This window comes from Salmo salar, chromosome 15 (genome assembly GCF_965601325.2).
Source record: "Salmo salar chromosome 15, fSalSal1, whole genome shotgun sequence".
NCBI lineage: Eukaryota > Metazoa > Chordata > Actinopteri > Salmoniformes > Salmonidae > Salmo > Salmo salar.
Window position 1 is genome coordinate 75,252,980 of NC_138305.1, and position 15,865 is coordinate 75,268,844.

Consider the following 15,865-nt stretch of genomic DNA (forward strand, 5'->3'; position numbering starts at 1 on the left):
AAAGTTCCCTTCCACTAGGAGCGCCGCCTCTGGATGAGCATTTTCCTGTTTGATTATGGCCGTATACAGCTCATTGAGTGCGGTCTTAGGGCCAGCATCGGTTTGTGGTGGTAAATAGACAGCAAGTGTGATCTACCGCTTATCATGAGATACTCTACCTCAGGCGAGCAAAACCTCAAGACTTCCTTAGATATCGTGCACCAGCTGTTGTTTACAAATATACATAGACCGCCACCCCTTGTCTTACCAGAGGCTGCGGTTCTATCCTGCCGATACAGTGTAAAACCCACCAGCTGTATGCTGTTCATGTCGTCGTTCAGCCACGACTCGGTGAAACATAAGATATTACAGTTTTTAATGTCCCGTTGGTAGGATATACGTGCTTGTAGTTCGTCTATTTTATTATCCAATGATTGTACGTTGGCTAATCGGACTGATGGTAAAGGCAAATTACCTACTTGCTGCCGGATCCTTACAAGGCACCCGACCTTCGTCCTTGATATCTCCGTTTCTTTCTCCTGCGAATGACGGGGATGAGGGCCTTGTCAGGATTCTGGAGTAAATCCCTCTCGTCCGACTCATTAAAGAAAAAATGGTCTTTCAATATGAGGTGAGTAATCGTTGTCCTGATTTCTAGAAGCTCTTTTCGTTCATAAGAGACGGTGGCAGATAACGCGAAAAAACACACACAATAGCACAATTGGTTAGTAGACCGTAAAATGGGAGCCATTCTATCCGGTGCCATCATAAGAATACACGTACTAACAAGATACATACAACACTTACTATATTATATTGTGTGAATTTACATGCATTCAAATATGTCATTTTGTGGTAAAGCATATTGCATATTCTGCAAACTGACCAATTTTCTTTGCGAAATGTCATAATGATAGAATTGGCCGCTGATTTCTTTAGGTTAGTATGAACCAACCTTGCAGCCTCTGCCATGGTAAGGAGTCTGTTGATAACATTTTGGATATGTGTTTACTGTAGGTGATGCATTTGTTACATACAATACCTCTCTGTCCTTGTCAATATCAGACTTAGTTTACAGTAAATTTGGTCCAGCTTACTACTTTGAACATCTCCAAGAGGCAATGTATCATCTTAACCCTGTAGATGCTCATTCCGTTAAGCCATTTCTCGTATATTTCAGCTATTCATTCTCCTTAATCATTCTCCTTACCGTATTAATCGAGAAGACGTCACTGGAAAACAAGTGTATGTGGAGTGGCTGCCAGGAACAGCTGTGTGTGTGTTTGTTTCACAGATACCTCTCTCGCTAGGTAGGCCTGTTGAGAGAACACATTGGGATGTGTTCATTAGGCATCAAATGTAAGAAAACAGACTTAAACCGGTAGGGACTACCTTGGATTGCCCAATAAGGACTGCAAATTTTGCAAAGTTTCGAAATATTTTAAAACATTTTGCTTTAGTGTGCCCAACTGAACACCACCCTGATATAATATTGGTGATGCTGAACCTCAGTCAGTCATATGCTTATAGTACCTGTGTACGCACCACAGCTTTCAATGTCTTAATTACATCAATGATGTACTTTCATGGGACGGGAACGATTTTTCGAAAGCACGCAAAATGTTTGGTCGTTTGCCATTCCCTGCTTAGGTAAACTGTTTTGTATTTTGTATTTTGCATGTTGTTGTTTCTTTTTGTTGCATGTCAGCTGGACATGGATTTTTCGAAGGAGAATCAGCACCACATTATAGTTGTTTGACGATGATTTAATTAACGCTTTCTACACCAATCTGTTGACTTATTGACTGTTGATAGTCATACCAGTTAGCCTACATGGGATGATTAATGATAGCATAAGAACTTTGTTCCACTTTTTAAGCAGTTACTTTTCAAAAGAAGGGAGATACAAATGTAACGTGGAACAGAATTTAAGACAACACAGGATCATTTTGAGCTGTATTAAATGCTTTGAAAAACTGGGCTCTGGAGTTACATTTTCCTGGGAAAATGTGTAATGTTGTGATGGCTATGGATTTAAAAATAGCTTTGATCTAAGAGATTCCAGCTGGTTCTCGTCCCTATCAGGTTGCCAGATCCTGCTATTAGGTTCTTTGTTAGAAGGAGGAAAGTGTGTGTCACTGTGTCGAGTCATAAAAGAGAGATGCTGAGATTAGAGACACGGAGGTGCTGGGCTTCATCTGATTTATCATAAACCCTGGACACACACACACACACACACACACACGCATTACATTTGATCTCAGTGTAATGCTGACAGATGTTATTGTATTACCTTTACACATTCCAATCATACCGTACATCTCTTTCCTGTAACTCATTATTAAAATGACTATGATTATGACATTTACATTGCCAGATCCAATGAAAGCTCAACCTCCCCACAATATTTCCTGTCCTGCTCTCCAAATATGGCAATTGCCATGGCAACCACATGGAGAGCGAAGCTGTTGGCCAAGGTCCCATGGGGATGGGCAGTAGCGCGAGTGCTAGGAAGCCAGTTAGTCCGGAAATCACAACAGAGGCGGGGTCAGTGTGAGTATGATGTCATTGTGGGTTGTAACAGGGAGATGAGTAGTGAATGAAGAGTAGTGAATGAAAAGGAGAGAGGCTGATCAGACAGACAGACAGACAGACAGACAGACAGACAGACAGACAGACAGACAGACAGACAGACAGACAGACAGACAGACAGACAGACAGACAGACAGACAGACAGACAGACAGACAGACAGCAGGAGTGTTAAGACTGATTCTAAGTCAGTGCACACAGGTTTCCCTCAATCAGCAGACTGAAGATGGGTCCCAAACAGCAACTCAGCAGGTAGAGTTGCCCCCCCCACACACACACACACACACACACACACACACACACACACACACACACATTTTTTCCCCAGAGGCCATGATCATGCTTTGTAGCCTACTTCTTTGAGTGAGTTATGACTACCTGTGTCCTTTTGTCATTTACTCAGTTAATTAAGTAGACAGGTTCAGTATACAGTAACCTCCATTGTGATTACAACGCTGATTTTCTAACATTGCATACTATTGGTCATTAGTTTCTCCCTATGACTTAGTGATCAGTCATGCATTGCGTGAATCAAAGTGAGACGAATTGGAAGTGCACTTGGCTCTCTTACTGGCACGGATTTCACTGATCGCCTCTTTATTAAGGAATGTTTTACTTGCAATGACTGTGATATGTGGTCGTCTTACGTACCTTAGTTGAATGCACTGATTGTAAATCACCCTGGATAAGAGTGCCTACTAAATTACCAAAATGTCAATTTATGATTGTGAAATAATGTTAAAGAAGTAGTAGAAGTATCAGAAGTAGCAGGCTTACACAATGTGGATTTGTATAAGACTGTCCTATTACTTGTGGTTGCTTATCTGAGATGTATGTGTGTTGTGTGTGTGTGTGCGTGCGCGTGTGTGTGTGTCTGCGCCGATACGTACGGTCCTGGTTGTGTACGGTCTGCATGAGTGAGTTTGTCAGGAGTCTTGAACAGTGTGTATTGACTCTACATCATGTCTGCGTGAGTGCGTGTGCCCACTATCTGTCCTCATGACACATTCAAACAGAGCAGGCCATTAACTCATTGGGGTGTGTGATGTAGATGGCTTTTTAGGGGGAGCACACTTCAGTGAGGCCTGTGAACAGAAAGACGGAAACGTGCCACCGTTAGTCGGGGACGGCTGATGGGGGGTGATCAATCTGACTTAACTGCTATGATACTCCTAATTTGTTTTCGGAGACAGAAAAGCTCAGTCCATCTGGCCAGAAACAGTGGAGATTTGCTTTGTGACTTCCATGATTAATAGCTGAGAGAGCTGTGCGTGTGTGTGTGTGTGTGTGTGTGTGTGTGTGTGTGTGTGTGTGTGTGTGTGTGTGTGTGTGTGTGTGCGTCGTGGAACGTTGGCATACCAAAAAACAAAACAAAATAAGCATCAATCAAAATATTTATACAAATATAACATTCTGATTATGAAACTGATAAGAATGATTTATGATTATTGAACCAAGAATGTGTGAATGAAAAAATATTTGTACTCCCTTTGTACTCCCATTGGTTCATTCTAGATCCAACCAAAGTATTCAAATGCGTGTATGAATGTTTGTACAGAATGGCTTTTGTAGCCCTCTAGCTACAACAAACTTTCAATAATGAAAAAACTCTCTTAACTTCAACTCATATTCAACTCATGCATCAACGTTCACAGAGGGAGAGAGAGAGAGAGAGAGAGAGAGTTACTATACTTTATTTATAGTGCAGAAAATGGTTTTCGGGAAACAGCTAACATGCTGACAAAGTGGGATCTAATGATGAATGTAGCACCAAGAAAAAACTGTAGCACTGCTCGTTTGTCGACAGTACCTTCCTGTCTACTGATCAGTTGATCTAACCTTTTTACTGAGACTGTCATCTATAGATGTTACTGCAACTGCACTGGTGCAATCATGTATCTATGTAGGAGGCAGTGAAGAGAACTTTCCCATTGGAGGACAGTAAACCATTGTATTCTTCTATTCCTAATGCTAATTTGTGATGCTCTCCATTTCTGTCTGTGCCAGGATCATGCGTCCCGATGATGCCAACATAGTGGGCAACGTGCATGGTGGCACCATCCTGAAGATGATTGAGGAAGCTGGATGCATCATAGGAACACGCCACTGCAACACGCAGTCTGGGGTACGTGTGTGCCTGTGCGAACTGGGTAAAGTGTGTGTGACTGATTTGCACCAGGAACAAGTGTTAGCCCTAAGTTGATATTTTATAGTGCTTGCACTACTAGCATATCTGAAGGCAAAATGTTCCTCAATTGCAGTTTTATTAATATAATCTGGCGTCTTACAGCTTGGCTAGAACGAAAGCCTGCACCTACCACACCTGCCCTCTGCTTTTTAATAAGAAGCCCCATCCCTGTCTTAGAGTCTACTTCACCTGAGCTGTACCTACCTCGTCAGTTTCACCAGTAGCTTCCTTTTGATTTGCATCCTCATGTTATTGTCTTATACCTTCTAGCACATTCTGAACTTGTTTTAGTAATGACAATCATCTGCGTCACATGCATTAGCATTTTTTCTTTCATGGTGCAGAGAGAAAGATTATAAGAGCATTATTAAATCTATTTTCATGCTATTTTACACATTTTGTCATGATGCTGAGAGAAAATGTTTCTGTTTTAGAGCTCAGGGATTCTTGAAAGACGGGAAAAATCGCAACTTTTTCCCCACAAATATTTGTCTTAAAGGGATACTTTGGGATTTTTGAAAAAATACCCTTTATCTTCTTCCCCAAAGTTAGATGAACTCGTGGATGCTGTTTTTATGCCCATGTGTCCAGTATGAAGGACGTTAAGAGGTAGTTTTTACTAGCATGTTAGCAGATACCGATAGACTTCCAATCATTGCGCAATAAAAACATAACCATTCTATCAGTTATTTCAGCACCTGACGGAGTTGATGTTAGATAAAAATCTGACAGAGTTGATGTTTTACGGAGTTGACAAAAATTGAAATTGTCTTCCTATTTCAAGTGGTTTGTATACACAGAAGCAATTTTGTTTTTCCTCAGTTGCTTTACGACTCTAAAACCTAATTAAATGTAACATATTTGAACCAAAATTCATATTCTATCTTAATCTATTAGGCAGAAGGAGTTGACAGTTTATGGTTGGGACCATGGAGATTCCAATATTGTTTGTTTAAATCTATCAAAAGTAGAGAACTTTACAGACCATTAGTGATCTTGTGGCACTACATGTAATGAGGACATGAATAAGGGGTCCTTATGGTATAGCTGGCCCTGCTCATTCCTGATTAATTTAGCATTTTAAACAAATCTGACAGAGTTGACCAAATCTCCAGACACGTCTTTTAGGAATCGCAGTTTTGAGAGAAATATTATTTAAAGTCACAGAGGGCTATTGCAAGAAACTACATAAGATCATTTCCCAGTTAATATCCATTATTGCCATTTTTCGTTCATTTTAAACACTTTTTTGGAGAGTTTGAAATTGAGATCCTTTGCTCCAGAAAAGGGCATTTCCAGGCGTAGAGCCGACATGGAAATTAATCATATTTAAAAACTAATATTTTCCCTTATAGCATTCCTCTAAATGTACATTTTAAGTTCAAATAATGCAACAAAAATGTATTTTTTTTACTATAAAAATAAAGTTTCCTTGCCGAACAAGGGTTGTCCCGACTTTCAAGAATCTCTGAGCTAATTTCCTGCTATTCTACACATTTTGCCATGAGACTGAGAGCACATTTTGCAGTTTTAAAGCTAATTTACTGTAATTCTAAACATTTATTTCATGGCTTATGATGTGTTCATATTAGAGGTCGACCGATTATGATATTTCAACACTGATACCGATTATTGGAGGACCAAAAAAAGCCGATACCGATTAATCGGGCGATATTTTTTTTTTTTTTTTTTATTAAAAAAGAAATATATTTGTAATAATGACAATTACAACAATACTGAATGAACACTTATTTTAACTTAATATAATACATCAATAAAATCAATTTAGCCTCAAATAAATAATGAAACATGTTCAATATGGTTTAAATAATGCAAAAACAAAGTGTTGGAGAAGAAAGTAAAAGTGCAATATGTGCCATGTAAAAAAGCTAACGTTTAAGTTCCTTGCTCAGAACATGAGAACATATGAAAGCTGGTGGTTCCTTTTAAAATGAGTCTTCAATATTCCCAGGTAAGAAGTTTTAGGTTGTAGTTATTATAGGACTATTTCTCTCTATACCATTTGTATTTCATATACCTTTGATTTTTGGATGTTCTTATATGTTCTTATAGGCACTTTAGTATTGCCAGTGTAACAGTGTAACAGTATAGCTTCCGTCCCTTCCGTCCCAGGAACACATCGACAACAGCCACCCTCGAAGCATCGTTACCCATCACTCCACAAAAGGGGAACAACTACACCAACTCTCAGAGCGAGTGACGTCACCGATTGAAACGCTATTAGCGCGCACCCTGCTAACTAGCTAGCCATTTCACATTGGTTACACCAGCCTAATCTCGGGAGTTCATAGGCTTGAAGTCATAAACAGCTCAATGCTTGAAGAATTGCGAAGAGCTGCTAGCAAACGCACGAAAGTGCTGTTTGAATGAATGCTTACGAGCCTGATGCTGCCTACCATCGCTCAGTCAGACTGCTCTATCAAATCATAGACTTAATTATAACATAATAACACACAGAAATACGAGCCTTTGGTCATTAATATGGTGGAATCCGGAAACTATCATTTCAAAAACAAAACGTTTATTCTTTCAGTGAAATACAGAACCGTTCCGTATTTTATCTAACGGGTGGCATCCCTAGGTCTAAATATTGCTGTTACATTGTACAACCTTCAATGTTATGTCATAATTATGTACAATTCTGGCAAATTAATTACGGTCTTCCTTAGGAATAAATGGACTTCACACAGTTCCAACGAGCCAGGCGGCCCAAACTGCTGCCTATACCCTGACTGCTTGCACGGAACGCAAGAGAAGTGACACAATTTCCCTAATTATAAGAAATTCATGTTAGCAGGCAATATTAACTAAATATGCAGGTTTAAAAATATATACTTGTGTATTGATTTTAAAGAAAAACATTGATGTTTATGGTTAGGTGCAATGACAGTGCTAAATCATCACCCGTTTGGCGAAGTAGGCTGTGATTCGATGAGAAAGTAACAGGCACAGCATCGATTATATGCAACGCAGAACACGCTAGATAAACTAGTAATATCATCAACCATGTGTAGTTAACTAGTGATTATGTGAAGATTGATTGTTTTTTATAAGTTTAATGCTAGCTAGCAACTTACCTTGGCTTCTTGCTGCCCTCGCGTAACAGGTAGTCAGCCTGCGACGCAGGCTCCTCGTGGAGTGCAATGTAAGGCAGGTGTTAGAGCGTTGGACTAACAAGGTAAAAATCTGTCGTTCTGCCCCTGAACAAGGCAGTTAACCCACCGTTCCTAGGCCGTCATTGAAAATAAGAATGTGTTCTTAATTGACTTGCCTAGTTAAATAAAGGTGTAAAAAAAAAAAAAAAAAAACGATTTCCGATTGTTATGAAAACTTGAAATCGGCCCTATTAATCGGTCATTCCGATTAATCGGTCGACCTCTAGTTCATATGCTATCTGGGGGGCCCGACCTCTGGAGGGATCCCAACCCCCTCAATAAGGGTTGGAGGCCCCCAAAGCTCGTGGGAGTGTGTGCTATGTCAGTGGTCACATGGTGTTCCTCGATGAGAGATAAGATGGCCGCCGGTATCATTTTCAGGGCACTCCAACATTCCTCACATACTGTAACTGAACCTGTCCCTCTAATTAACATCACCTCATCTGCCCAGACAAAACGACTGTGGGTATGTATGCGTGTGTGTAGGTGTGGGTGTGTTTGAAAGAAAATGGCTGTGTCCCAATACTGTTAACATGCATCTGTTCCTTCCTCCCTTCCTTAAGGGCCATATCTTAATATTCCACATTGTTTAACCCAGGTAAAGAATGCAGAGCAGACTTTGAATGAATCTTTGTCTGGATGCATTTCTAAAGAATTGGGAAGGGCAATATTTGAGCGTGTTAATGTAACATGTCATGGCTGGCATAATCTGAGCATAGGAGAGAGGCTCATTTAGATGTCAATGCTTCTAAACTCAGCAAAAAAAGAAACGTCCCTTTTTCAGGACCATGTTTTTCAAAGATAATTCGTAAAAATCCAAATAACTTCACAGATCTTCATTGTAAAGGGTTTAATCACTGTTTCCCATGCTTGTTCAATGAACCATAAACAATTAATGAACATGCACCCGTGGAACGGTCGTTAAGACACTAACAGCTTACAGACGGTAGGCAATTAAGGTCACAGGTATGAAAATTTAGGACACTTAAGAGGCCTTTCTACTGACTCTGAAAAACACAGAAAGAAAGATGCCCAGGATCCCTGCCCATCTGCGTGAACATGCCTTAGGCATGCTGCAAGGAGGCATGAGGACTGCAGATGTGGCCAGGGCAATAAATTGCAATGTCCGTACTGTGAGACGCCTAAGACAGCGCTACAGGGAGACAGGACGGACAGCTGATCATCCTCGCAGTGGCAGACCACGTGTAACAACACCTGCACAGGATCGGTACATCCGAACATCACACCTGCGGGACAGGTACAGGATGGCAACAACAACTGCCCGAGTTACACCAGGAACGCACAGTCCCTCCATCAGTGCTCAGACTGTCCGCAATAGGCTGAGAGAGGCTGGACTGAGGGCTTGTAGGCCTGTTGTAAGGCAGGTCCTCACCAGACATCACCGGCAACAACGTCACCTATGGGCACAAACCCACCGTCGCTGGACCAGACAGGACTGGCAAAAAGTGCTCTTCACTGACGAGTCGCGGTTTTGTCTCACCAGAGGTGATGGTCGGATTCGCGTTTATCGTCGAAGAAATGAGCGTTACACCGAGGCCTGTACTCTGGAGTGGGATCGATTTAGAGGTGGAGGGTCCGTCATCATGTTCTGGGACAGTGTGTCACAGCATCATAGGACTGAGCTTGTTGTCATTGCAGGCAATCTCAACGCTGTGCGTTACAGGGAAGACATCCTCCTCCCTAATGTGGTACACTTCCTGCAGGCTCATCCTGACATGTCCCTCCAGTATGACAATGCCACCAGCTATACTGCTCATTCTGTGCGTGATTTCCTGCAAGACAGGAATGTTAATGTTTTGCCATGGCCAGCGAAGAGCCCGGATCTCAATCCCATTGAGCACGTCTGGGACCTGTTGGATCGGAGGGTGAGGGCTAGGGCCATTCCCCCCCAGAAATGTCCGGGAACTTACAGGTACCTTGGTGGAACTGTGGGGTAACATCTCACAGCAAGAACTAGCAAATCTGGTGCAGTCCATGAGGAGGAGATGCACTGCAGTACTCAATGCAGCTGGTGGCCACACCAGATACTGACTGTTACTTTTGATTTTGACCCCCCCCCCCTTTGTTCAGGGACACATTATTCCATTCCTGTTAGTCAAATGTCTGTGGAACTTGTTCAGTTTATGTCTCAGTTGTTGAATCTTGTTATGTTCATACAAATACTTACACATGTTAAGTTTGCTGAAAATAAACGCAATTGACAGTGAGTGGACATTTATTTAGTTTACATTTTTGGAGGTTTGTCCATAAATCTGCTCAAACCAACTCTTGTCCGGTCCAGATGTGGCCTTGGATGTGGCATTGGGTGTGGCCTTGGATGTGGCTTCGGATGTGGCCTTGTTCTTGCGCTGGCTCTTGCTTAGGTTGGAGTATCCTGTAAAACAGGTTTGGTTGGTATCCGAGAGAGCAAAGGCGTCTTGATCCCTGACAGATTTGTGTTGTTGAATGGTGAAAGGCAAAGGGAAAAGGAGAGGGTAGAAGGCTAGGGAGTGCTACATGGTGATACAGTTAAATTTGAAAAGTAGAATTGAATGAAGGTCTTTGGTTTGTCAATAGGAAAACAAGGAGGATGAATGATCAAATTCTCTTCAAATAGTTATGTAAGTAAACCTACCTGGTTTTGGGCAGATAGTCAGTATCTGGTCGAGGTAGTAGAGATTGCAATATACATTGACTGGACACAAATAGCCGTCCCAGTACCTTGTCATATTGATACAATCCACTAGGTGACTCTCCAGGGCTGAGGACGTCTGCATGGATGTCTTGAATGGGTATTGACACCATTTGCTCCTTACATAGACAACCAAACATATAACCATGAAAGACAACTGTCGGTGTTAAGACATTGTTTGTGTATCTTTTTTTTGTCAGGTCATAAATAATTATATATACTAGCTATTGTCACGGGTTGTGAAGGATCATATCTAACCTAGATGATGTGAAATGTTTGGCCATTGTCAAAGCTGGAAACCATAACCTAGACTGAATTGCATCTCTCTCTCTCTCTCTCAGGATCGCTGCGCAGCGCAGCTGGCTCGTGTGGAGCGTACCGACTTCCTGTACCCCATGTTCATTGGGGAGGTGGCTCATGTCAGCGCCGAGATCACCTACGCCTCCAAACACTCCGTGGAGGTACAGGTCCACGTGATGTCAGAGAACATCCTCACAGGTAACCATAGCGACAGTCCATTATGCGTACCTCTTCCAATAAAACGTCAAGTGTACCCTCCTTCATGTCGATGAATGTCATCGGATATTCAAATGTAACACTTGCTGTCTGAGATTGTGGCTGGCAACAACACTTTTGGATGACCAATTAGCCAGATACTGTACTTTGGAATTGGCTCTGGGTGGGTTAACGAATGACCTCATTGTGTTTGGCGGTGGTCGGTCACTAGGGGGCAGCACAGCGTAAGTCAAAGAACAAAATGGAAAGAAAATGCTTCCTATTGTGTACTCTAGGACCCAAAATGAGAGCTTGACATTAATGTTGCTTCCATTGACAGTTTACTTCTATGATGTCATATATGTGCTTAGTCGTGAAGGGTATGGTTTTGTACCAGAATAATGTTACCCCGCTGACATCATCTGCACAGTACAGTCAAATGCTTGAGAATGGAAAGACTTGGTGTTTACACATGTTGACATTTTGGTGTAGCTATTCAACTTGGTATGTTGGTGCTCCAATGGTGTGAGTGCAGTTATCGTCTTCGTATCTCATGGTTACTCCTCAATGAGCTGCACACATCAGTCCCCTGCCTGGTCCCCAATTCCGGATTTTGCATTATGTGTGGACTAGCTACTATGTATTGGGACATTAGCTGTAAATCCACATTAGCTGTATATCCACATTCATGTGCGTGTTGTTGTATGTATGTATGTATGTATGTATGTAATCTTGGGCTGGGTGCACATGCACTGTAGACAAATATAGACTCCAGTTAGAGGTTGGATATTGGAAGGTACACACACGGCTAAAATGCACACACACCACACACTTATGATTCAGGTACACACACACACACACACACACACACACACACACACACACACACACACACACACACACACACACACACAGACTCCCCGTGGATGAAGGGAGCGAACAGCACAGTGGCACGGCCTGACATGCTCTTCTGAACCTGAAATGTCAGCTGACATGACAATGCTGCGAATGACTGTCCGAGCAGTACTCTGATCATATCTGTGACCTCAACAGAAAGCAGCAGGAGACAATCCAATGCGCGTCTTGGCCCAAAAGGCTGTGGCCATTAATTGTCTTTGAAGTAAACACACAGAATAGTCATGTATGTTATGAATGTTGGTTTGTTTTGTTTGGATCCTAGCATCGCCACAATGAATACACTGGACATTCCCACTAGCATGCTAAGCTAAAATAATGTACATTTGTGTGTTTTAGTTAAAAGTAGACTCAGCGAAATGAGGCAGATGCAAAAAGTAAACAGCATAGTGGGTCAATTTCCGCAACAACTAAGAGCGTTGAAGCGCGAGGCTCAACTTCTCCACTGTTTTGATCCCCTGGGTACCACGCTGTGTACAGCCTGAAGTGAACCTGTGCACATGCGCAGATACTGTGTGTGACTGTGTGAGAGTGAAGTCTTGCATCTCGCTCATCTCAATATCTGCGGTGCTGCTCATGGCAATGTCATTTCACTGAGTTTACCTTTAAGATCAATAATGGATCAGAGGAAAGAGTGTGTGAGAGAGAGAAAGGGGGATGAGAGAGAGAGAGAGAAAGGGGGATGAAAGAGAGAGCGAGAGAGAGAAAGGGTGGATGAGAGCGAGAGAGAGAGAGAGAGCGAGAGAAAGAGAAAGGGGGATGAGAGAGAGAGAGAGAGAGAAAAAGGGGATGAGAGAGAGAGAGAGAAAGGGGGATGAGAGAGAGCGAGAGAGAGAGAGAAAGGGGGGATGAGAGAGAGAGCAAGAGAGAGGGGGATGAGAAGAGGAAACAAAAGTGTGATCCCCCAGGCGGCCGTTGCCACAGCAACAATGTTTCTCCGTGTGGCAGGAGCAGGTTGGGAGACGCGGGGGCAGGGCGATGAGGATGACAGGTGGAGAGAGAGGAGCTAGCTGATGCTGCTGCTGCTGCAGCTCCACACAGGCACAGCCAAAGACACCCTTCAGTCAGGGTCCTTCCTGAGGGGAGGGACTATAACTAGACATGGGGAAGTCTATTAGGTCTGTCCTATGAAATACAATGGACTGGAGTGGGCATTTTAACAAGATTGCTCTTGTTCATTTCCATTCATTCTGTATCCTACTCACTTTGTCCACTAAATAGTATAGAAGTATGACATTCTGAACACAAACAAATGCTAGCAATGTTTAGGATAGCAGGGTATCTCCCTTTTGGCATGGGACATATTCTCCCTGTGTGTGTGTGCGTGCGTGCATGTGTGTGTATGTATATAGGTGTGTATGTTTGTGTGTGTGTGTGTGCATGTATGTGGGTTTGTGTATGCATGTGTGTTAATTTGTGTGTTTGTGTATGTGTGCCACTATGTGTGTGCTGTGTCAGTGTTTGGCCCTTTAAAGGCTCCTGCAGGCCCTAGGGGAAGAGAAGCTAACGGGAGCAGACATTATTTGCTTCTGTCCTTTCCACTCAGTGTCAGGCGTCACAAACAGCGGCCCAGTCGGCTACAGACGCCGTGTGTGTGTGTGTGTGTGTGTGTGTGTGTGTGTGTGTGTGTGTGTGTGTGTGTGTGTGTGTGTGTGTGTGTGTGTGTGTGTGTGTGTGTGTGTGTGTGTGTGTGTGTGTGTGTGTGTGTGTGAGTGTGTACCAGGGCTTCTGTGGATACACACTTGCCTCTTTATTGCTTCTACATCTGTGGCTGTTTTCACCAAGTGACATTTGAGATTTCGCCCTCTTGTGCCTCTTTTTTGACCATAGCCTCCCAAGCCTACTGGTTTACCTTGTACAGACCAGTTATAATTCCACAGTCCTATTCACTGATAGACGTGTTGTGGTAAGGGTTTGATGGTTTTGTATATTCATAGAAAACTAGCCTCTATACTCTTCTTCCCTGGGTGACGGATGGACGGCTGGGTACTGGGTTGTGTGTGTTAATGTAAATGTGTGACTGTTTTTTCTGGTGTGTGTATGTGGTGTGTGAAGGTGTGTGTATGTATGTCTGCACGCGTGTTAATGTAAATGTGTGTGTGTTGGTACATATATGTACTGTATGTGTGAGGGGTGTGTGTGTGTGTGTGTTTGTGTGGTCACATGACCGGGCTCCCAGGTTCCTCACAAGCAGTCAGTGTGCATCTCGTCAGCGTGGCCTCACTCACACTCCCCCAGGGGAACTCTGGGTACTGTGTGCACAAGCCGTGATGATTTTCCCCGCAGGGTGGACCATCCACACACGCACACACACACACACACACACACACACACACACACACATACACACACACACACACACACACACACACACACACACACACACACACACACACACACACACCACACACACACACACACACACACACACACACACACACACACACACACACACACACACACACTTTAAATACTTTACTTGAATCCACAAATCACATTACATCAAGAAAGATTTAAACACGTCAAAGGTATTGAATACAAGGACACTTAAGGATACAAAAAAAAAAAACACTTTCTCCACACAGCTAGGCAGCCTATAATGGCTGAAACAGAGAAGTACCTTACCAGTTGCTTTGCTTCTGTCTTAGACAGGCCGGCAATCTGAAGGCCACGTACCGTAAGCCTATGTACCTGGCCAAGACTGCCAAATATCAGTGCCACCAACTTGCAAGTATATCCAAGGCTGTCCAAGCGTGATAGAGGGGCTGGGGCTCCAAGCATGATAGAGGGGCTTTAAGAAGCCTTTCAGCAAAGGCCTGCTTCATGTAACAATCAAATGAGCAGCCCACTTCCAAAATGAGCACCTCCCTCTGGCCTTCACCCACAACAACACTATCTGGCGTATTTGGAACACAGGAAAACACATTATCATCAACATCAAACACACACACACACACACACACACACACACACACACATAAAATTGAGCATAATTGTCTCGCATATAAACAGTCACATCGCAGTCATCCATAGGGAGCAGAGATTTACACTACTGCTCACTGAAGTTTTCACATCAGATGTAGCCTATCCACTATCAACTCTATAGGATCTTTGGCAAAATTCTCAGGCAATAAGACTAAACACAATTCCTCTTGTGCTCTGAGAAATACATTGTTGTGTGAATCATTGAGCATCAATCAAATAAGCAAATGTTTACTCCATTCAAAAAGCCGTTACTTTAGTTTAAAGTACACTGTATGATGACTAAATTTAATCCCGCCCTAAAGTATATTTATAGTCTATCTTCCCCACCTGTTCTGTTCAGCAGGCCGGCAGTTCTGCATTGGTTTTAGCTTGGCTCACTTCTATGGAAAGTCTGTGGTTTTGAACATCGGATCAAGTGTTAAACAATCCCTGCTGTCCTGTCTTTGTACTTGGAACACATTGTTCTGAAGAGCCAGTAAAATATGGATTATGTTGGGATGGGAGGGATAGAAAGAAAGATCTTGGGGCCATCTCTTCTGGGGTTTGGATTCGGAGTGTTTAAAGTCACTAGGAATGGAAGAATGGGATGAAGGGTTGACTAGGGAAGGGGATGTGAATGTACTTTGTGCTTCAGACTAGTCAAGAATAGTCTCCTCACTAAGTGAACTCCGCATACAAATGTTGTTTGAATTAGGCCAGTCGGGGAGCAAATTTCTCTTCTTAGATTTAGCAACATTTGAACATCTCTTCCCCTTCAACCCTCCAAAACAAAAACAAACAAGAGTTTGTTTATTCCAAGGATTTGAATGACTTTGGTAGCAAGCAGGACTACGTAACACCGAAAT

General features: G+C 42.7%; 1 protein-coding gene across 7 annotated transcripts in view; it reads left to right on the forward strand.

Annotated features, from left to right (window-relative positions):
• acot7 (acyl-CoA thioesterase 7) overlaps nucleotides 1-15,865 on the forward strand; it is a 69,215-nt gene that overhangs the window by 7,664 nt on the left and 45,686 nt on the right. For 6 of the 7 annotated variants that reach the window (XM_045696014.1, XM_045696015.2, XM_045696016.2 and 3 more), the window contains 2 exons: nucleotides 4,577-4,694; nucleotides 10,967-11,123. In XM_045696014.1, coding sequence (XP_045551970.1) covers nucleotides 4,577-4,694; nucleotides 10,967-11,123 — 275 coding nt within the window. Of the gene's footprint in view, nucleotides 1-2,613; nucleotides 2,822-4,576; nucleotides 4,695-10,966; nucleotides 11,124-15,865 lie in introns of those variants that run through there. The other variant, XM_045696019.2, reaches the window with a different exon arrangement.